At 34.9% G+C, this 24,947-nt stretch overlaps 1 protein-coding gene across 2 annotated transcripts in view; it reads right to left on the reverse strand.

The window, feature by feature from the left end:
• Nucleotides 1–24,947, reverse strand: part of LOC150085601 (organic cation transporter protein-like) — a 302,555-nt gene that overhangs the window by 155,854 nt on the left and 121,754 nt on the right. For both annotated transcript variants that reach the window (XM_090373385.1, XM_090373384.1), the window contains exons 5-7: nt 20,887–21,055; nt 12,681–12,846; nt 4,024–4,127 (exon numbers count right to left, since the gene is read on the reverse strand). In XM_090373385.1, the coding sequence (XP_090229511.1) occupies nt 4,024–4,127; nt 12,681–12,846; nt 20,887–21,055 (439 nt within the window). The remainder of the gene's footprint in view (nt 1–4,023; nt 4,128–12,680; nt 12,847–20,886; nt 21,056–24,947) is intronic.

The raw sequence follows: 24,947 nt of genomic DNA on the forward strand, positions 1-24,947 counted from the left end.
CACTTTTATGTGGAACAGTGTCAAAAGCATTTCTGAAATTATATTGTGTAGAAATTATTTTTGCATCTGGTTGCTTTGTTAGTGTATCATAATATCAAATCAGACAGGTCAGACAAGATAACTTCTTAACAAATCCATGACGTGACTGCAGTGACTCCATTATTTTCCCTGGAACAGAAGTCAAGCAAACATACAAACAGAAGTCAATCATCATACAAACTTTATACAGACTGAAAAAGAAAGCATAAAATAAAGTACAGAATAACATAAACTAAAATAAAATAAAGTAAAATAATATAGAGAAATACTGAATAATATAAACTATTATATATGTCCTTTATTAAGTGTATGATACAAAAGCTCTCTATATCAACTTAAAGGTTGGCATCAATAATGCTAATTTTGCAAAGTTCCACCTGGAAGTACTATATATATATATATATATTTTTTTTTTTTTTCATGAACACTGATAACCAGAATGATTGGAAGAAATTTAAGAAAAGAAAATCTTTAAAATGACAGCTACATGGCACATTACCTTTATAAACTTCAAGTTACCACAAGCTGAATTAGTGAATTTAGAGAAAGAATAAAATGAAATCCACCTACCTAACAAAGTGAGAATGGAAGTTGAGAAGTGCAAAAAAAGGAGAAATGGAGATAGATACACGGGAAGAAGCAGAATGAGAAATTCAGCTCCAATGCTCCATTCTCCATTTATTCAGAGGAAAGATAAAAAGTACAACAGCAAGTGATGGAAGAAAGGTAGCATTTTAATAATTCCTCAACCCAGCAAAGCCCAAACTGAGCAGGTGTAGCCCTACACGCTGAAAACCAGCAAGCAAATACATTTCTGTGAGCAAAACCAAATGCACAAATATAAAAACTCACAAACTGCACTTCTAGTGAGGACTCTCTCTCTCTCTCTCTCTCTCTCTCTCTCTCTCTCTAAATACAAATATTGCACTTTGAATTTACTTATTAATTTTGGGAATGAATGCAGAAGGTGAATGAGCATTTTCAACATTAAATTGTATAAAAAATCATTTGTGATCTGGATTATCTCAGTCAAAATTATCATCTTTATCAGTACTTTCTATAGAAAGTGAAATATTAAAACAATTGCCTGTTGATGAAATTATAAGAGAATTTGTGAATAAAAAATGCCACAAAGTAAATATACGTTAATAACCAATCTTATATGTTGAATGTGATTTTTATGTAACAAATGTGATTGTTTCTTTTTTTTTTTGTTTTGTTTTTTAGAAATGTGATTCTTGATTGTTTATGTTTTCAAGAATTGTTTAATAAACCTATTTCTATTTTTAAAAATTACTGTTTATAATTTTTGTGGATTTTGAAAATATAAAATATCTTTATTTTCTTATTCCCAATTCCTTGGGAATAAGAAAAACATAATTATCGTCATACACGTCTATAATTATTTTATATACCTAGCCATAAATATATGTTATCTGTTTTGTGTGTGTGTGTGTCAATCCATCTTCTGTCGGATGGGAAATAAGTCCACTTAACCCACAAAAAAAAAAAAAAAAATTGTGTGCTGTCCTATTCAAGGTACTGTACTGAGTGGGATAAGTGTGTGTGAAAGTGGGGAATGAATGAGCATGTCTTACAAGTGCCAACTGTTGCACCCTGAATATGTATATTTAAAAAATCTAAATTAGCTATTCTTGCAGCATAAGCTATATAAATGTGAATATCATCACCTGTGTAAACTATGTGGTGGGCGAATGAATGTGATTAATATAAAAAATATATAATTTTTTTTTTAGGTAGCACCTATGTCCTATCCATTTGTATAATGATGAATGTAAGAATGACAAATGTGTGAGAGAGTGAGAGTGTTATGTACTATTATTCAGTCGGTCCCAAAATATGTACAAAAAAAAAAAAAAACAAGTGTGATGCCGTAAATGTAAGTACGACAGATGTGCAGTTGGAAGTGCATGTAGAATGTGTGTGTGTGTGTGTGTGTGTGTGTGTGTGTGTTCTAATAGGCCCCTAACTTGACTACAGTTGGTGCAATCTATTAGGAAACTTCCTGCCTTGCTGACGTCATGGCCCTGATTTAACCACGGTATGAGATATGCTGACAAATTAAATCCTTTGGCTAGCCTATCCAATGTGGGATTACTTACAGAGACACTGCATGTCCGCAGTTCAATCTTCTTCCCACATAGGGTACCCTGACCCTATGACTTTACTTCCCTAAAATCCCTTTCCCACCTCCCAAACCAACCTTTTTGCCTAGTGGACACTATCACCACAAATCTTTCTCTGTTCTTAAAAGCCACCTCCCCCGTGGAGAACAGGCTCGCACAGGGGTGTCCCCCTCTATCCCTTTAACTTCCCATTTTTTTCTCCCCTTCCAGGCAAGTGCAGGCATCACTCAAGGTTCACCCCCACCACACCCAGCCTGCCTCCCCAAGGCAAGAATGGACAATGTGAGGTCCCAATAAATACCCCATAGCTAAATGACCACAGGAACAACAGACCACCACAACCCAACATTACACTACACAAATCAACACTAAAAATTACATTACCTCTGGCCTTTACAGAGTTTGTACTGTGGCACAGAGTATACAAACATGGAGCTGGGGGCAACCCCCTAGTGCTGCTTGATAATCAACACTACAAACTATGTTCTTTCTGTACACATTGTACCCCCCATATTCAAATTCTGCATCCCTATGTCTGAGTGACACCATGTCTCTGATATCCCCACAATGTCCACTTTTGATAACTTACCCACCTAACACTGCCTCAACAGCATCAGCAAATATTCTTGCACCCTTTCTATTTAAGTGTATCCCATCCCTCTAAAAACAGTCTCTCCTGTTAACAAGCAGAGGCTGCACTAAAAAAATTCTACCCCATGAACCTTGCATTCTCTCCTGGGCCAAATTGATTAACAAGGCTTTCAACTACTTTCTATTGTGCCTGGACAGGAATGCAGACTCTTTCAAAATTAACCCTAACTCACAACTTTTTCCAAACGTTGCCTTGTTAAATAAGCCTTCAGATCTCCCATTCTTAATGTCATTAGTGCTCTTAAAAGTTGCTATCTGTTCTACAACATAATCTACTTTTGCCCCTGGCAGACTTTCCCCTGGAACTATGTCACCTATCCTTTTTGCACATTTTTCCTATTTCATTGACAACAGAGTCACCAATAATAACTGCCTCCTGTGGGACCAGTGCATTCGATCTTGGGGATTGCTGATGTGCAAGCAATGGCTCTGGCATTGAATTGGGCAGTTGAAAGCTCAACTGGGCCCCAAATTAAATTCCTTTTTAAATTTGTATGATTAACCTTTATTTCTGTATAAGAAGTATAAAAAAATAGCACTTTTCAAGTTTATACAGCATGTGGTTTGAATGGGGTAGCTGTCACTTTTCATTAGGAGCTAGCACTGAGAGGATTGCCTTAAAGTTTTATTTTGTTAATTACTGATCAATCATAAAAAAAATTCAATTGGTGTAAAACTATATTCTTTAGGTATGCAAACTTTTTTTTTTTTTTTTAAATAATCACTAACAATTCTAAAACATTATTTTATCTTTAGAATAATGCATTTTGATGATTACGAAAAAATATCTGTGAAAACTATTTAGTAACAGATGTGCTAGCTTGGGACTATGTTATAGGCCCATGCAACAACTTGTTATATGTTTTTACACATATTCTTACTGTTGAAATTAGTAGCATACACAATTTTTCAGCAAAATGTGATTTATTTGAAAAGTAGGGCATTCATGGAAAACTAGTTCTAAGTGAGACAACTGACTCCATATGACAAAAAAAAATTTCTTTTTCACAAGGTAAAATAAGAATAAAGGAGCAGAAACACTACTCTAGTTCTATTTATTTCTATTTATTTATGAACATTCAGATTACTAATGACCTAACATATAATAACACTTTGCCATATTATTTCACAAATAAAAAAAATCAACAAAAATTTTTTTTTGCTAGAAAACCATGAACAAACTTACCAAATAATAGACACATTACGTGACTGCTTACGCAAGGTTCTATTCCTTATAAAATCTAGTGGTCCGGGCAAATGTCCTTGATATGATTTCCTAATAAGTGAGCTCTTGGAAAGAGGTAGAGACATAAATAGTCATAAATACATACTTCACACATCATGTCACTTTTAAATATATTAAAATTGATGAGAAAAGGAATATGTACTTAGTCAAAGCTTAATAAAAAGATGGCACTCACCTCAATAATCCGTTATGGTTATATAAATTATGAAACAGTGGTGTGGGAAATCTTTGATTGAAACTAAAATCGGAAGTTAAGAATCATGATTAAGAAAGCGCAATTTAAAAAAACTTAGCCCAGAGGAGGGGGGGAGATGCACCATATCATCCTCTAGTTGTCAATTACAATACTGTAGAAATAAACTATCTTAAAATTAAAAAAGGAATAAGGCCAATAGTCATGAATGACAGACTTTCGATAAATTCATCTTCAGTTGGCATTAAAATGAAGAGCAGAAGGTTGCTGTAGATTTTAACAGCCAAATGAAGATGAATCTATCAAAAGTACATTGTTCACAACTATTGGCCTTATTCCTTTTTTAATTTTAAGGTATTTTATTTATACAGTATTGTAATTTACAACAAGAGGATGATGTGGTGCACCTCCCCCTCTCTGGGCTAAGTTTTTTAAATTACGCTTTCTTAATCACGATTCTTAACTTCTGATTTTAGTTTCAATCAAAGATTTCCCACACCACTGTTTCATAATTCATATACCCATAACGGATTATTGAGGTGAGTGCCATCTTTTTATTAAGCTTTGACTAAGTACATATTCCTTGTCACAAACTTTGGCATTTTAAGCTTTTCCTAACTCTAATCAATTGATGAGAAATTATAAAATTTCCCCTATGTAAAGATATATGTACACTTAATACAGAAGAGAAACTGGTTTGAATACTATGGATGCCCTAAATACAAAAGCAAGAAAAGCATATAGAAAGTCGTCTATGGCAGAATAATGAGTTCACTGTCACTTGTATATATATATATATATATATATATATATATATAGAGAGAGAGAGAGAGAGAGAGAGAGAGAGAGAGAGAGAGAGAGAGAGAGAGAGAGAGAGAGAGAGAGAGAGAGGGGGGGGGGGGGCTGGGTTTAAATCCAGCCAGAGACTGGAGAAATTCTCTAATGCTTGGGCTGTAGTAAGCCAACCTGAATTGAATAGAATATGGTTCTCTACTGCATGAGTTATTATATTTTTTTCGGCAAGCACAAAATGCATATACAAATTGGCCAGTAAACACAAGCAGATATATGTGATGCATTATACATGAAGATGACCATATGAACTAGCACAGCAGATATATGAATGGCAAAGCAGACAAATTACAAAAAAAAAAATATATATATAATAAATAAATAAATAATAATAATTACAACCAAACAGTTCATATATAGTTCAGAATATGGTCAGCTGCTGATTTATGAACTTCTAATTTACAAACTTTCAATTATAAAAAGAATTTTGAAACCATGCACTGGATTTCCAAAATCAAACTGGATTTGAGCACTGCTTGGTTTCAGAAACTCCAAACAATATTGCCCTTTAAAAGTGAAATATTAAAACATATGTAAGAGTTTGAAAGAGAAAGAAATTGAGTGTTTTTAATGCCACAAAAACTAGACAATTTCATTTGTGTGCATTTGCTTCATTATCTATTCACTGCTCCAACCAGTGTTGATGAGATCTGACTGCACCTGTTTTACCTCAGCACAGATGGTCCTGTAACAACAGAGGCCATCTTGAATGGGTTCTATTGACCTTGGTGAAGCTGACAGAGCATCAGCTTCACCAAATCCTCTCAAAGGCTGCCATTCTCCTGGCAATGTCCTTGAATGCTTGCAATTTCCTTAGTTTTTATAGTTTCACTTCACTTTTCAGACTTCCTTCTCAAATCACTTCTTTTTGCCAGCATTTCACCATGTGAATCAAGTAAATTTTCAACATCTTCAGCATCACAACTTAGGGTCCTGAGCTGGATATCATCATTCTTCTCTTTCTTGGTGACTCCCTTTTACTTCTCTCTCTCTCTCTCTCTCTCTCTCTCTCTCTCTCTCTCTCTCTCTCTCTCTCTCTCTCTCTATTGCCTGGTACAGCATAAGCCTCAGGCTTCCTTGTACTATTTGGCTAATAATAATAATAATAAGACCAGATAATGAGCAAGACTGACAATTTTGGTGATCTCTGAATTACAGGAACATTGATTAGAATTTGTGGACTGGTCACTAACAACACTAGCAAGGTTTTTGTGGATTTATTGGATGACTGTTTTCTACAGCAGCATGTTCAGGAGACAACCAGACGGAGTAATACTTTTGACCTGATTATCAGTAGTGATTCTTCTGCATTAACCCCTTCCCGGAACATTTTTTTCCTGAAAATGTGCCATAGCAAATTGACTTTTTTTTTATTTTACAGATTAAAAGTATGCATCATGCGACTACTCGTATAGTTTTTTGTGTTTTTATAAATTTTTTAGTAGAAAATACATGGGAGTAATTAACCCATTTGGGCTATCCCAGGTTATCTCACGTATGCCAAAAAGTGTGCAAACTATAGATTTTTTTAATAAATTAGTGCTTGAGCTAAAAGAAAACAGAAAAAAACACAAAAAAACTGCAAACTTCCTTTATTCCATGAAAGCCAAATTGAATTCCATAAAAAAAAAAAAAAAAAAAAAAATGGCATTTCATGAAAAACAAACAGTAATTTTACTTGGTGTGGTAGGTCTTGAAGCAAGGAGTGATGCAAAGACAAATTTCATGTTTCACACATGTAGCGCGTCTCCTTTCGAATTTTCTTGCCATCTCTGTTCTGCTTTTTGGAGCATACCTGACAAGTTCTAGTTGGAAAGTTCTTCTTCTCAGTTGATGGAATATCAATGGGGTAATGGCCTGGTGAATAGAGAGTTGGGTGAGATGTTGAGGACGGTCTTCCCTTTCTAACTGGTGGAATTTGGGTGATATTTCTTGATAAGTTCATCAATCAAGTCCAATCTGAAATTAAAGGGTGAAAGAGCTTTTTGACCATCTGAAATCATGGCTTTACACAGTAGAAATGAATTCCACACAGCTAGGTCCATTAGGTGAAAGAAAACCTTCCTGTAGTATTTTTTAATCAGTTTCCTGGGCAGGGAATAGTTTGCCAAATGCTAATAAACTTTATCTACATCTCCCATAGAAAGGTTATAGTCACAAACTACTTTGAGTCACTTCATTTCTCTTGTTCAAGTTTCTATTTCTTCCTGAGAAGGATTATGGACCATAGATAACAACACTACACCTTTTTTTATCTTTCCAATGTAAGGCCATGACTTTCCCTCTTTGAAAAGCAGATGAACCTCTTGCCTTTACAGCTTTTCTTTCTTCAGAATTTTGGGTATTTCCTTTCTGTTTAGTCTCACTGTACCATAAACATCAGTTTTCTTTGTGATGAGAATATCAGCTAATTGTGGACTGGTATAATAACTGTCAACTGTGAGGCAATATCCTTTTCCAAACAGAGGCTTTATGAGAGTCAAAACCACTTGTGTAGACATTGGAAGACCAATAAAGTCTGGATCCATTTCTGCACCTTTTCCTACTTATATTATGAAAGTCCAAACATTGCCACCTTCGGATTCACGCAGCATATAATACTTTAAGCCAAACATTGAGTGCTTCAATGGCATGTACTGCACCCAACCAAGTCTTCCTTTGTACAGCATCAAGCTTTCATCTATTGTTGTCTCTTTTAGGAACATAGACTTCAACAATTTATTTTCTAAGAAGAAAGAGACATCATAAATCTTGTTTAGTTTTGGATTTGGGTGTATTTGCATCATATGACTCATTATCTGAGAAATGAAGGTACTGTTTTATCTTTTTATAATACCTGAGAGTCAATGTAGTTCCAAACACTGCTTTTTTTGACCAGTGCATATATTCATCAGGGTTTTTCACAATACTTTGCAGCATTTTCAGAGCAAAAAACACTCTCAATTCAGCATGCATCAGTGGAGTCCAACTAGAATCATGAGTGCCACTTTGTTCTGCAAATTTATGTCTCGGAGCACATTAGATTGATTAGCTCTTCATCAAAAAATAAAGCAAAATATTCGATAGAAATCATGTCATCTGTATTGCTTTCAATGCACAAAGCTGGCTGTGCAGAAAATGGAAATCTTAGAGGTGGCAAGGGGGGGGGGGGGAGGTCTTTAGTGCAGTCAATTTTGAACCACTATCTAGCATCTAAAACACTGACATCATCATTTTCTTCATCTGAATCAAAACCAGAGACAGATTCATCAGAATCGAATTTAAGAAGAAGTTTCCAATTCACAATATCAATGGTCACTAATCTCTTCTTCACTATTCATTATATAAATAAATTGAAATCGAGTGGAATGCACAAGCAGTAACCTCCCACCAGAAGCAATAATTGTGAACTGACTACATTCTGACATTGCTGTACAAATATAAGTAAAATGAAAGCCAATTGTCTGCTGCCAGGCATAAGAAAATTCTGCGATTTCACAGAGTTCACTTCGAGAAATCTCGGGATTTATGTAACTAATGCAAAATTAGCCAGATAAATTCTGAATAAAATATATTTCAGTCCTAAATTTGGAGGTATTATTGTTTGCTTTTATTCCGAGATATCTTGTGTAGTTCCAAATAACTTTTTAAACTAAAAACGAGATATCTCAGAATAATCCATGAAGGGGTTAAGAGTCTGCAGATAAAGGAACCACTAGGTGGCAGTGATCACAGTATGCTAAAGTGCATTTTACTCAAAGAAGTAATTACCATCAGGGGTAAAGGGAAGAGTTTTTGCTTTTATAAAGGTGGTCTGAGACAGTATTTAAATTCTATACAGTGGGACCAACTGATCACGTTATCAACAGCAAATTCAAAATGGGAAGAATTCAAAGGATTAATCTAGGAAGCTACTAGGCTTTGCATACCAACCAAGAAATGCTGTTCAAGGTTTCTGCCTAAAAGGATGTCAGATGAAATAATGAGATATGTTGCAGAGAAGAAAAATGTATGGAATACATATAAATTAACAGGTGACACAAAAGCCTATGATAGATATAAGCTGGTCTATAACCAAGTCACAAAGGAGGTTAGGCAGATTACGAGAAATCTTTGGCAAAGGACACAAAGAAAAATAGCAAAGGGTTCTTTACTTATGTAAACTCTAGAAGGAAAGGGATGAATCAGATTGATCCACTTGATATTGATGGTTCAATTGTAGATGATCCTGCAGTATAAAGCCTCAGGTAGCTAACAAACTAAATGAGCATTTTGCATCTACATTCACACAGGAGCAGTTATTCAGGGAGGGGAATGCCAGAGGTGAATTAAACTCTGGTAGTAAGCTAGATGATTCTGTAATAACTGAGAGCAAAGTGGAGGAGAAATTGTTAAAAATAAACATAAGAAAGACACCTGGGTGGATGGGATCTATCCAGTTATATTAAAGGAGGCAGCAAAGGAAGTAAGCAAACCCTTAGCCATAATTATGAGAGCTTCCTTGGACTCAGGGGGAGGTATCCATTGACTGGAGATGTGCAAATGTGATCCCAATTCACAAAGGAGGATCAAGTGATGACACAAGTAATTACAGACCTGTTAGTTTAACTTCTGTTCCAGGGAAATTAATGGAGGCACTGTTTAAAGAAGCACTGCAGAATCATCTAAACAAGACTACAGTTATAGCTCGGAAACAGCATGGGTTTGTTAAGCGGAAGTCTTGTCTGACCAATTTGATTGGATACTATGATGTGGTCACAAAGGAGCTGGATGCAAAGAATAATTTTGATATCATATATTTATGATATGATATCAAAATTATTCTTTGCTGTTTAAAGAAGCACTGCAGAATCATCTAAACAAGACTACAGTTATAGCTCGGAAACAGCATGGGTTTGTTAAGGGGAAGTCTTGTCTGACCAATTTGATTGGATACTATGATGTGGTCACAAAGGAAATGGATGCAAAGAATAATTTTAATATCATATATTTGAATCTTAGAGAGGCTTTTGATACCATTGCAAATGGAAGACTGTTGCATAAATTGGAGCAGTGTGGCAGTGGAGGCAAATTGCTGCTATGAATAAAGGGATAGTTCAGTTGAAAAAGACAGAGAGTGGTAATCAATGGACACTGCTCTTTGTGGACTAATGTTATTAGTGGAGTCCCACAGGTTTCAGTGTTGGGTCCATCATTGTTTTCTGTATTTATTATTGATATTGATGATGGTATATCAGGCTTAAGTATAAGTTTGCAGACAAGAAGAAGATTGACTGGGTTGTTAATGACAGTACACCGCTGCAACAGGATCTAGAAAAGTTGAGCAGGTGGGCTGAGAGGTGGCAAATGAAGTTTAATATTGACAAATGTAAAGTACTGCATATGGCAAGCAGTAACCCCCAGAGTAATGTATCAACTGTGTGGTACTATACTGACAGTGGTAGAGAATGAAAAGGACCTGTGGGTAATTGTGCAGGCAGATATGAAGTTTTCTGAGCAGTGCAGACAGTCTTTAAGAGTAGTTCATGGTGTCTTGTCAATGATATACAGGAATGTTTCTAGCAGGGATAAGGAGGTGATTATCCCCTTGTATAAGGCAATGGTCAGGCCATGCCTTGAGTACTGTATACAGGTCTGGAGGCCTCATTTTAAGAAGGGTGTAGAGCTGCTGGAACGAGTACAGAGAAGAGCTACAAGACTAGTGAATGGAACAAAGAGTTGCTCTTATGAAGAAAGACTTTTTCAGCCTTTTCTGGGCATTGAAATACAATATGCAATAAATATTTATGTGCAGGTATGAAAATACCTGCACATAATAAAATACTTTACAGTTTATATACTACCTGTTTTGCAAATTACAGTGTCTGGAGAAAAGGCACCTGTGAGGTTATCTGATTGCAGTGTATAAAGCCTTGAATGGTTTGAGCATGGTCAATGTTGATGGGATTCTTTCTCTTGCTCAGAATAATCGCCCGAGAGGGCATAAATTCAAATTCAGGAAAGACAGGTAGGATAGATGTGCGAAAGTTTGCCTTTAGTCAGCGTGTTGTTGATTGATGGACCTAACTTCCATTTTTCATTGTAGAAGTTGATAGCTTAAACGGATTCAAGGCAGAACTAGACAAACATTTGGAGAGAGTGGATGGGTGAAATGAGAAGGTTTATTTATTTTTTTGCTGATGCTGTATAAGCTTGCTTTCTCGCATCATATATTAACAGGAACAGTGTGTCAGGACAAACATAATTCCTATTTGTTGGCCTAGATCCAATTCCAAACTTGACTGAATTGCTTGAGCAAATGACCTGCATAAGATGTCTTCCTATCTCCTTCATTATAACAGATAGATTCCATCTACCCCAGGTGCCTTCCTTTGTCTCTTTCTCATCTTTCTCATCTCCTTATATCTTCCTCAGCGTGTAATTTCTCCTCATTTCTCATATCTTTCTCGTCCTCCCATCTAAAAACACTTTTTATTTTCACATAAACTGTTATAACGAACACAAAAATGAATACTACATGATATGCTTGCACAAACTAAGAAAAGGTGGGGGAACATTCCTAGACTGCAAACTCGTCACTCGTTTCCATAGCAATGAAGCAGTGTTGCCAGTCCATGTATTTTCAGAACAGCCCTCATAAAATTGATTTAATAAAGTGTCTAATTGCATTATTGTATTAAATGTATATTTATGTAAATTTAAAAAAAAAAGGGATTAGATGAGATCAGATAAATATTTAGATGAAAGCGCCTCTAGCCAGGTGGGAAGGAGCAGCAGTGCGCAGCACACGCTTCTTGATTAGACCGGGGTTTGAGCCCATCACCACCAAATACAGAGAATGCGGAAAGGTCAGGGAATGACCACCGCATATCCCGGAGCAATATGGCCTTAGTTGCTAATGCTCCTAAAAACCAAATAATAATAACAATAACAATTTAGATGAAATTGACTAAAGTAATAAATAAGGCATTCAGATTATGTTCAGCATTTTTTTTTATGTTATATAAAACTCTGGTCCATTATATCATTATTACAAAAATAAAACTGTTTATTTATTTATTTATTTCAATAAAATCTCGTGAGTCTGACATCACAAATAATTTTACATAAAAAAAAAAAAAAAAAAAAAAACGAAAGAAAGAGAGAAATTCTGTCTCATCAAGTATCACTGCTTCAATTGTTGTAAATGTAAATTACACACAGGAGTGCACATGTACATGATGACAAGAATGTTGCTGTAACTTCCTGATACTGATCAAATTCCTACTATGACATGATGGGCTATCCCTTAGTATTCAAACTCCGTGCAGAACATGGCAGAAGAACGTATTTCCACAACTTCATTATGTGCATGTTTCTCAACAGATTCGGTGTCCGTCAAATGTGATCAAAGCTCAGCTGAAATACTGTATAAACTTTTGGCTATTGTGCACTTTATTACCATCAATTCAATATAGAGTTAAGTCTGAAAAATCAACAAGATCTAAGTCCAGAATTCCTGGTTTTGTGAGGTTTTATAGTATTATTTTTGATTATTATTTTTTTAATGAAGAAAATAAAATATATAACATACAGTTTCTGATTCTCTAAACTGATTTGCTGATTTGCATAGATTTTCTGTACAAAGATGATGTTCTGGAACTGTAATTTTATTCTTTCTGGCAATGTCCATGATTATTTTTCTTGCTTGTTCATTCTTTCCTGTGGAAATCAGCCACCTTATGGATTCTGGTAGAAACCTTAGACAGAAAAAAAAATCAAACTTTAATGTAATATGTCATTCACTAGAATTCTTGGTTGTATGCTAGTCAATATAAATCAAACCAAAAATGACATTGGGTGAAATAATGTAGAAGATATTTTAAAAGATCTTAAATCAACATATTTAAGATCTTTTGAAATATACTAAATACAAATCACACCAATGAAATCAAATAAAATCGTACTGTAGGGTTAACATTAACATTAAGTACAAAGTATTGACATTCTTTGCTGATATGGATTCTCCTTTGTAAGCTACATAAAAAAAATCAGTTTGCTGTCTCAACTTCATTATCTTGCTTAGGATGACTTGATCAGTATTCAAATATGGTCAGATAAGTGGCAACTATGTTGTAATGCTGCTAAATGCAAGGTCTTACATTTGGGGAATGGCAACCCACAAATAAATTATATACTTGGTGTGGTTAAATTAAAAACGGTGAAGGAGGAAAGGGAACTGGGAGTTACAATACAGGCAGGTATGAAGTTTTCTGAATAATGTAAACAGGCAGCCAGGAAAGTCCACAGTGTCCTATCAAATGCTAACCTGTAGAGATAGCAAGGTCGATTATGTGGGCTACAGAGCTTGGCAACCAGGCACCACAGAAATGACCTGATTGAGGTTTATAAGGTTCTGAGAGGGATTAGTAAAATGAATGAAGGTGGAATTCTCAATGTTCTAAAGAATTCCAGAACTAGGGGTCTTAAATTCAAATTACAGGGCTTGAGGTTTAGATTAGATTGTAGGAAGTTTTCTTTTAGCCAGCGAGCTGTTGATATCTGAAACAAGTTGCCCTTGCAGGTAGTTGAGGCTGACAATTTGAATAAATTCAAAGGTCAATTGGATACTTATGTGAAGAGGGAAGCATATAATTTGTGTTTTCTTATCTGCTGCTGCTTTTTTTTTTTTTTTTTTTTTTTTTTTGCCAGTGCAGCAAAAGACTGTGGTTCTTGGCATTATTACTATAGTGCAAGGAGCCACAGTACTATTACAAATACTATTACTATTTAGCAATGTGTGCTCAATATGCTACAGTGATATATGTGCCGATATACTTCATTAAAAGGAAGAAGTATAGGTGGGTGATTTCTAGGTCACTTACACTCAGCATTGCAGAATTTACTCTGTTGTTAAATAACTGATTCTTAAATGAGATGCATACATGTACCTCTATCTCTGCTTTAGTTTGTAACTGATGCTGTATGTGTGCGTGGTGGGCCATATGTCAGTTTACCAAAGAGAAGTTCAATTTACCAAGAAGTAAATTACCTAAAATAGTTTCAAAAATTAATTTATATGCCCAGCATATTATAATATTAATAGCGTTTAAAGGCGGTATCTTCCAAACACTTCTCTGCTTTTTTTTTAGATCCTGGAGATTGTGAATGGAGCACTGCATAAGTGCGGCCAGAGAGTACTTTGAAGGAGATAAACATTGAAATTGTTGTATTTAAAATAATAAATGATTTAAAAAATATTTCTCATTTATTTTTAATTTCACCTGTATTGAATAGGAGAATAGGAGAACTAAGGATTTACATTAAGTAAATACTAAGTTTGGGGAAATGTTAAGAAAAAGCCAAATTAGAATTAAATTTGAAAGTGTCTAGAATTCTGCTCAAACATGATAGTAGGAGGAAGTACATGATGAGAACCATGTCGATCAGTTCAACCCTGAAAAAGACTGTGCAACGCTGATGGGATAGAATTTTTGTCAACATGGTCTGCGATGTTAACAGAAGAGACTGTTTTCAGAGAAATAGGATAATTTAATTAGAAGAGTTGCAAGAATATTTTCTGACGATATTAAAGCAGTGTTAGCTGAATGGTCAGGAGTGGAAGTGCAGTTCAAGCCCCTGACTGCTAAATACAGTCAATCTGCCAACCCGCACTGGACCAGCATGGCAGATTACGGTCCATTTCCCTCAGCGTGAATTGTTTAGGAGGCTTCCATCCTGCAGTGGGTTGATAATGGCTGCAGTTTACCTTTTTTTTTAGGTGGATCAGGACACTGCTAACTTGGGGATGTGCAAATTAACAGTTTAACAGCAGCTGCAAGCAGAAGTGAAACTTATTACTATGGTGCTTCTATAGGAACATGAAGCAGCCTGGAAAGCAAGATCCAGGTAGAGGATTACAAGGCTTGCTGGGGATCCTCATGGAATATGAAAATATATGGATTGCATTAAGGTTCCTAAGAGAAAAACAGTTACATATACATGCTTGTAAACTAATGTTATGGATTACAGTAAATAAATTTGATGAATTTGAAGTTAAGTACAATGTGTACCTTTGGTTAAGAAGTACATAGGATCTAAGGCAGGGCACCTGGTTGACAGGAGTGATCAGTGTAATGTTGAGTTAGTTTGGTGTGACATAAGCACTGGAACAGAAATGACAGTAGGAGTATGTCATTGACCAAATGACTGTAATGGGTATAATGAAAATGAGCAACTATACAAGGGTAAGCATGCAAATCAGAATAACTTAAAAGAGAGAATTTTAACTAGAACCTGTAGGTTGATTACTCCCTTAGTATTACAGGTCGACCATCACTAATCCAGTGGCATTGGGACCTGTGAGGTGCCGGATTAGTGAGTTTACCAGATCACCGGTGGTTATTTTAGCACATACAGTTTACACAACAGCTAACCACCTCATCCTGCCTTTAACACGTTGCCTGCCAAGCTAGTTTAAGAAAAAATTCCCCAGGGGCCAAAAAATATTTAGGAAAGAATTTGATTAGTAATTCTAAAATAAATATTGTAATGTCAGTGTTGTTGTTTTTTTTTGCTTAAAATATTAAAAAAAAAAGTCTTTTTTTATGTTGCATATATGTGGCCACCGTGGCCACATATGTCGGTTATGTTATTTCTTGAAAAGCCATGTCGGCCACATACGTGCGACGCTATTACAACATGCATATGAAGGTCGTTTGTGATTAGTTTATTGCATGTGCGGCGAGTGCTGCAATAAAACTAATTACAATAAAATAAACTCTCAAACATTGCAATAAGTTTATCAGTATTGTTAGAGATTTCATGAAAACAAGGTCTTAGTGAGTTGTATTATCCATCATATTGTGTTATGTTTTTTCGCAAGTTTGTACAAGTGTGTTGTAAAAAAAAAAAAAAAAAAAATCTAAAAAGGAATGGCTAAAAGAAAATTACTAAAATAAGAGGAACTGAGAGAAATTGCTGGAATTTACAATTAAGTATGGTTAAACTTCTCACAGACACACACCTCTGTCGAGTTTTTCAGGAAGTTCAACTTTATTTGTTATGGACAATGTACGGTGTTTGCGCTTTACACCACGAGAGGCACTTCCTTTATGCATTGGAACTATAGCTGGGGCTAAATGTGAGCAGATTATAATAATAAATACAGAAAAACAAGTGGGAATGGCTTGCCAGCGTTTACGAGTTTGCGCCAACAGCTGATGCTGCAAACAACGCCACCAAAACAGTAGCGGCAGGTCAGTGCGCGACCCGGGAAATTTGAAATTACATTTGCGGAAATTATGTCTGAATTAGCAGTGGAACCGGATTACCAGTGGCCAGATTAGTAATGGTCGACCTGTATAACTTTTCTGGATTTAGTGAATGAGGGCTTTCTACACCAGCATATTAACACATTTGCTGCCAGAATGCAAACTTGCATCAAAATGAACTGCAAGTGGCTTAACACAAATATGCGTCCATTCAGTTGCAGTCAATAAATTAACTCTGTAAAAGGAAAGGCACTGATCGATGTCAGCACACTGACTGAATCTGGGCTATGAGCATTACAGCTGGGATTTTGCTTAGCGTAAATTGCATTTTATGAAGAGAGTGCTACAAAATCTGTATACCTGATTCACAGATGCTCATGTTCTTTGCTTATAGTGAAGTTATTTTATCTAGCTTAGTATTTTCCACAAGAAGAAAAGGTAAAAATTTTTTGAAGGTTATGCTTGCTGAATTTTAATTCTTTAGTTTGTGAAAAACAAAAGAAAAAATCATCCTTAATGTGTGTGTGTCTACTGATAAAATTTTGAGTAAAAAGTGTTTTCCTATAAAATTTTACGCTGAATGGTTGTTATAATGGATTCCCAGCCTGAGACATCAGAAAGTGGAACAGGGGCGGGCAGATAGCATGTTGAAGAAGATGACATTGACATAAAATGCACTAAGTACTACTACAATGAACTGCATGTAAAATAAAAATATGGCAGTCAAAAATATAGCAAATTACTTAAAGAAAATTTCATTTCCTGTCCTCACAGCGGTAAAATATGCAAGTTGCAACATTTTTAGTTTTGAAAAGGTGGACATTTTACGAGGGAAAGTCTGGAGATTCTTAAAACCCAAACTTTGAACTTGAAATTTAACTTAATGAAAAACATATGCATTTTATATTAAAATACAGCCATAGGATAAGCTTTCACAAGAAGCTTCTGGGAACACAAAATCGATCGACAATCTCTAGCACTTACTGTCCAATCATTGTGACTTGATAATTTTAAGACCCAATTTATTCAACTCAATTATGCGGTACTTGGCCTGATTAATGCAGTAATAGACATTAATACAATGTTAAGTAATTTATTTTCAAATTCTTTCAAGCTCACTGTCTACTGCTATAGAACTACATTATCACTATGCTTAACATAAACAGTGAATTTAACTGTTTTGCCAGTTTTGGTCAAATAAGGCAAAAAGGCCTCAGGAAATTGGCTATCTTCTGGGAGCGAGAACTTCTTTCCATTATGACTCTTTTTCTGACCATCCCAGGGATGTTCCTCTAGCCTAAGCAACTTTATAGGTCCAGTGATTCATGAAGCATCATCTACCAGTGCCCCCCATAACTATACTTTTTCTCGATATTCAATTCTCAAAAGCTCTGCTCTAGACTTTGAAGGTTCCTTGCTGTTTGATATCAAAGACTAAAATCACACTCTAACATGTTTAACAATACCCCTATAGCAGATCCTTCAAATAGTAGTACTATTACATCGTTCCTACCATTAATACCACCACTTCCACTGTTGTAATATTATTCTATTCTAATTAAGCTGCACCTTTGGCCACAAAAGATTCACTCTGTGAAAACTGAACATTCTAATTATTCAACCAGTAATAAAAGTCCAACTGTAAGGTCTTCATCTACTGCTTGCACTGTACAACCCCTAACTTCAAAATACATAATTAAAGTACTTTAATTTATATTTAATTAAAGTACTAATAATGTTAATGATATTAATCTTTCTTTACTAACCTTCATGACATCATACACTACCACGTTCCTTTCAGCAAACTTACAAATATAAAAATATCCTTGTTGCACTATCCTTATTCCTTATTGTTAAAGGTTCACCAAAGAGGTTCTAATTGGCTTAATAAATTTAAAATCTAGTTTCATTCTGTTTCCCTCAAAACTCAACTATTATCTAACTTTTTTAAGTTTAAAAAAATAGGAGCTAATTTTAAAAAATTAAAAAAAAAAAAATAGTCCTTATAGAAATTATATTTTTTCTATCAGTACCAGAATTGATCATTAGAAAGACTTAATGGCATTCTGGCACATAGTTAACTCAAGATGTTCCAGCTTAACTAGAATCATGTTAATAAAACTGTTTGAACTATTACTGACACTGTCAAAACTGAAAATTTTCCATATACCAAAAAACCTCTTCAGAGAGAGTCTTATCTCTATGATCACAATTGATGAATATGACCTTACTGATACTGTGGAGCATTTAAAAAAAGATAACTCTTATGGATCTGATATATGAAAATATATGAAAACTCATATTTTTGGAAAAGAGCTGTCTGTGTTCTCATTCCTTATATTCTCCACTTATTTAATCAATTATTAGCCAACGGAATTTAATCTCCCCTATACGTAAGTTTGATTTTATTCTCCCCTCTACAAAAAAAACACAAAGATTCAACAAAGAATTATGACCCCATCACTATTAAACTCTTATGCAAAAAGCATTGTTCAACACAAACTATCAGGTACTAATAGTTTGTGGTGAATTCAGGAAAACCCCCTAATGATGCCACAACACATGAATTTCAACCTGGTGGTACAGTGATATCTAATTTATTAATGTTTTGGCAGTTTAGTAATAATCCCAGAAAATGACACAACCGATGGAATGAGTGCAACCAGAGCATTCAAAAGAATATGATTTTTCAGTGGGAACTTCTGCACCATGTCATTACTTGTACCAAAAAAGTATTTCCTAAAAGAATATATCCAGAGAATCAAAATCGTGAAGAACCTCACCTCATTTTAATTCTTCATGACATTGGCATAATAATGCCTGTGACTATATCAGAATCATTCCAATTTAGCTTGCTTTAGTAATGAACTACCAAAATGGAAGATTGACAACTGTTGCTATAATGAATTTGTACATCATGGTCATCATTCTTAGATATCAAAATACACTGTATTTTGATATTTTTTTTTTATTTTTTTTTATGTAAACCCCAAACACGAAAGGTATCAAAACCTACAGTACTTAGTACCGTGCATGGGTTGAAGGAGAAGTATGGGGGGAGGGGGGGGGTGCCGGAAACTTTGCTCTAGAGACTAAACATGGGTTTCACCCCTTCAAGCCTCCAATAAGCAAAGTGGTGGTATTTCACCGGTTGATGAAAGCCATCTACCACCTACAATATCTAGGAGTTTGTGACCATGATGTTCTTGTAAGTTTTAATTAACTCAACAAGAACACATTTTATTTTTCACAAGAATTTAACAATATACTTGTCACGGCTACAGCTAAGTTATTTTGAGGTTATGGCTGGATGAAAAGCATGAGCTGCTAAGTGTTAAAAACCACGCAACCTTTCTCCAAGGCAGACCAACCCTCCTGTCTCAGTGGAATTCAAACCAAGATCTTTTTCAGATAACGTGGAAGGATGATGATCATGCCCACTATTGCCAACACTATGGCTAGGAGAATTATGATCTCGCTTACAATTATGAGAAATAAGAGAAAAAAAAATGTGTTAAAATTAGTATTAACAGTGGCAAATGATGCAAGAAAGTAAACTTTACAGCATCACCCAAAAAAAAAAAAAAAAAATTACATTTCACCTATCCATCCCCACCAGTAATTTGTCTAGTTCTTCCTTGAATTTATTCAAACTATCCACTTCCACAACAATCGATGCCAGCTAGTTCCAGCAATTAACCATCCATTGGCTGAAGGCAAACTTCAGCACATCTATTCTGCAACTGCACTTCATCGATTTGAATTTATGTTCCCTCATGTGCATAATCTGAACAAGGGGAAGAATCGCACAGCACTATGTTTGTTCAAGCCATTAAACAAAGCCTTAAACACCTCAATCAGATCACTTCACAGGTGCCCAGCCTCTAACTGCTGAAATTTGCAGAATGAAGCCTTTCTTGGTAAGGGCACGCCTTTGTTCCCTCACCAATCTCGTTGCCCTTCTCTGCACCCATTCCAGCAGCTCTACATCCTTCTTAAAAAGAAGCCTCCAGGCCTGTATGGAGCACTCAAGATGTGGCTTGACCCATGACATATACAATGGGATAATCAACTCCTTATTCCTGCTAGCAAAATTCTTGTATATCGTTGACAAAATCCCATGAGCTGTCATGGCAGCTTCCTGGACTGCTCAGAGAACTTCATATCAGACTGCACAATTACCCACAATCCTTTTCATCTTCCACTACCCTGAGTGTAGTACCACACAGTTGATATTATTTACTTAATTTTATTACAGAATAAAAAATAAGTGTGTACACAACACCAATTTTTTTTTTTTTTCTGGTCACTGTGGGCTACACAAAAAGTCTGCATGCTGTTCTAGGCCCACAGGTTGTTGATCTTTGTTCTAAATGAAATAAAAATTATTAGCACAATTACATAAAGAGTGAAAAAATAATTAAATGAGCAGAAAGAGAAAATTGCCATTTATTTTAGGCAAGAGGATTAACTTAAACTGAATGAAGTTTAAGAAAAAAAAAAAAATAATAAATAAATAAGACATACCAATAATAGCTGATGAGTACAACTGCTGGTACAGACAGGATAAGCTGCAGAGTACGTCGATCATGAATAAGTGACGCAGCAAGAGCGAGAAACAATTCTCCAATAGTAAAACTTACTTGCATTAAATTTGCACACAGTGCACGTTTTTTTGGTCCTACAAATTCTGAAGCTGTTTGGAAAAAAAAAAGATTAGCATGTGTGGTGAGTATATACATACATATATACGCATACATATATATATATATATATATATATATATATATATATATATATAAATAATGTAATGAAAAGTTTGGCAAAATTAATAAAAATAAATAAATATAACTATGTAGCTATCATTAGAGGCAGCAAATGCACATCCTCCACATGAAGCCCAAATATATCTGATAATTAAAATAAATCTGATATTTAAAATAAAATAAAAACATCAGCCAGTAGCACGGCAAAAATGTAGAGCGAAATATAACGTAAAATAATACAGAGTGTTTCAGTTAAACGTTTCAGAACTTCTAAGAGGGGTAGGGTACATCCTGACAACTCGAAATCATATAGCAATGTGGGGTCGGAAATGCTTTCCTGAAGCGGTGTTGTACACAGAAGCACCATAAAGAAAAGAGACCGTAAGTGAGAAATCGTTTTAATAATACATGAAAAGAAGCAAAAGGTACATGGATTAAAGTAAGTGTTCGAAGTTTCTTCCACGGGCTACAATGCACGCCTCACATCTCCGACGCATGGACATCCGAACATTCTGGAATACTCCAGGCGAATTTCGAATTTCTTCGGCAGCTACTGCGATTCTTGCAACCAGCTCCTCAGCATTGTCAACAGGGGTGTCATAAACTAGCGATTTCATATGACCCCAGAAATAAAAATCAAGACATGATAGGTCGGGTGACCGAGCAGGCCAACGCACGGGACCACCACGTCCCGTGCGTTGGCCTGCGAGATCACCTCATCGGACCTTACCTGTTACCGTGTCGTCTAACCGGACCTATCTACTTGATCTTTCTGCAGCAAGTATTGCCACAACTTTTGAGAGATGAACAGATTTCTGCATCGACGCAACAGACAATGTGGTTCCAACACGATGGAGCGCCTGCCCATTATAGCGGAGATGTTCGTAACTACCTGGATGTCACATTTGGTCAACAGTGGATCGGACGTGGTGGTCCCGTGCGTTGGCCTGCTCGGTCACCCGACCTATCATGTCTTGATAAAATGAACAAACAGGGAAGGGAAAGTAAAGATAATAAGACAAAAAAAGTAGTCGACAATCCCCTGTACAATTTAACCAATTAAACCCAATTAATAAAAACGATGTAAATTTAAAATAATAATATTATAAATAATTTATAAATAAATAATATTATAAATAATTATAAACAATTATAAATAATTTAGCGGTACCCCCCCCCCTCAAAGGTACCTGTTCCAAAAGACATGAAATATCACCAAAGAGGGGTTAAAGGGACTACAAAAACTAAAATATAAAATGATAGACTGACCATTATGCCCCATATCGACAGAGGACCACGAAGCCAATAATGGTCATGGAATCGCTGCATTTCAATCGTCATACAAATCATCGCAAAGGCGGAAATATCGAAGAACCGAACCACCCTTCCATTCTCCGATAGATCAAACAATGCAGAGGATTTGCATGGCGGTGGTCCTTATGCAGCGAGAAATAATCTATAGAACAGACAACACTCTTGATCAGAGCCACACCACTGACATAATGTAAGTTAACCAGCTTATATAATAGAAAGAAGAAAAAAATATATATATATACACACACACACACACACACACACACACACACACACTACTAATATAGAAATAAATAGAATTTTTAATGAAATTAACTATGAGGAGGGATTAAATTAATAAGGAAATGGGTTATGAAGTTATATCTTACAAGTGTACATCAGCTTGAAAAGAAGGTAAAATAAAATATAAATTAAGAATTAGAATTTAAAGTCGATGTGAAATGGCAGGTTAACATGTTTTGCATAGGACACTGGCCTACAGGAAGTCAGATAAAAGAAAGTATAAAAATAAGATAGAATAGAAAGAAGTATGAAAGCTGAAAGAATGTTTATGTTTTTTGGCCTCACGGGGAATACTTTATTTGAAATACATTTATTCTAAAATCTTATCTTTGTTATTGGCCTAAAGCAGAGGTTCCCAAACTTTCTTGGTTCATGGTAAATTTTGGTCATGGTCAAAGTAATTTTTTCACGGCACCCCTAGGCCAAAAGAAATACCTAACACGGTGGTTTTCGACCTTTTAATATATACCTGTATAATAATTTTATTCTTTATATAGAGGTACTAAATAAAGATCAATTATAGATCACCACAAAATTAAAAAAATACGGTACAATGGATACCGTACACCTTTTTATAATGAAATAAATATACAAATTTAAAAAATAATAATAATAATAAATTTAAGTAACTTAAACGCAAATTACAAAGACGAATTGAATATAAATAATAATACATGGAACAATTATGTCCATCTCTGTTTACTTAATAACTATATCTTTGATGGCAAACTCACTTATAAACGAACCATTGGTGTGCCCATGGGTTCCCAAATTTCCAGTTTAGTATCCAACCTATTTTTACACTATTATGAAGAATTATACACCATAACCAACCCTAACATAACTTTTTAGCATTCAGATAGGTAGATGACATCCTGATTTTAAATACAAACTTTGAACCATTAGCCAAAGCAATTTACTCCAATGAACTTAAACTGAATAAAGAAAACTCTAATAATCACACAGCAAACTTCCTTGACCTCTATATTACTCTCAGCAACGCTTCCCTTCCATATAATATTGACATATATTATATGTCAATATTATATGGAAGGGAAGCATTGATAAAAAGAAATAAATTCAACTTTGATGTAATCTAACTTACTAATTGGCGTTCTAATATTTCCAACAAAATACATAAAAATATAATTTGTACTCAAACTATTAGATTGGCTAACATATGCAGTAACCATTTACTGTTCACCAAAGCTCTTAAACTTCTTTACAATAAGCTAATTAATACTAACATCCCTATCTATTTTATAAAATACTGTTTCAACATAGTTTTCCATTTGATCAAGAATAAATTCAGTTATAATTTTCTATGCACTGGTCAGTTCTATTCATATTTGTACAGTTGTAATATTATTTGGTGGGATTTCACTACTTGGTGAGTAGTAACTATACATGATTTCTTATGGAATTATTTTCATTTGAATGATTACTTTGTTTTTGTACTCACTAAGTTTCTACTTTTTAAGTATTCACTTCTTTCATGTATTCATTTGATACGTTTTAACAATCCTTTATGAAATTACTGATAATTCACTTCCCTTGTGGAGACTTTATTGATATTTCATTTTTGTTTTCAAGCATGGATAATATATATATAGGTAAATGCATTATTTGGATCTTTCAAGTGTTAAAGCTACTTTAAGGTATCCAAATAATTCCAATACCTTTCAACTCTACTTTCGAATATCCACCTTTGGTTTTATATTTATTTGCTCTAGATGTATACTAATTTCATTCACTATTGGACATATTCATTACTACTGCTATTTTATTCAGTACTTGCTCATTTTTGGATTCTTCAACTCCATGGATCTTTTGTGACTCTTAATTTATATTACAAAAAAAAAAAAAAAAAATTTTTTTCTTTTTTTTTTTTTTTTTTCTACAGTCTCCTTATGATTTGATGCCCAATTACCCCACCATTGGGCTACAGTCATCCAGTTATATACATCCTCTGATTTATTTCCTATTCTTTCATCATTGGATTTAAACTATTTCCTCAACAAAAACCTCCTATGGATTCTTACTACACTCTTGAACCTTTCAATTCACATCTGACACTACCTTTGGATTTATGCCACTCTATCAACAATAGATTTATTTATTTTTACAGCAATGATTACTGATATTTTGTTTCACTCCATTTTGGACTACAGGTTATAATTCTTATGTCTTAATCTGGCCTCTGTATCTCAGGATTTTATGTTGTTC

This window comes from Mastigoproctus giganteus, chromosome 5, assembly GCF_048544385.1.
Source record: "Mastigoproctus giganteus isolate SK-2022 chromosome 5, ASM4854438v1, whole genome shotgun sequence".
NCBI lineage: Eukaryota > Metazoa > Arthropoda > Arachnida > Uropygi > Thelyphonidae > Mastigoproctus > Mastigoproctus giganteus.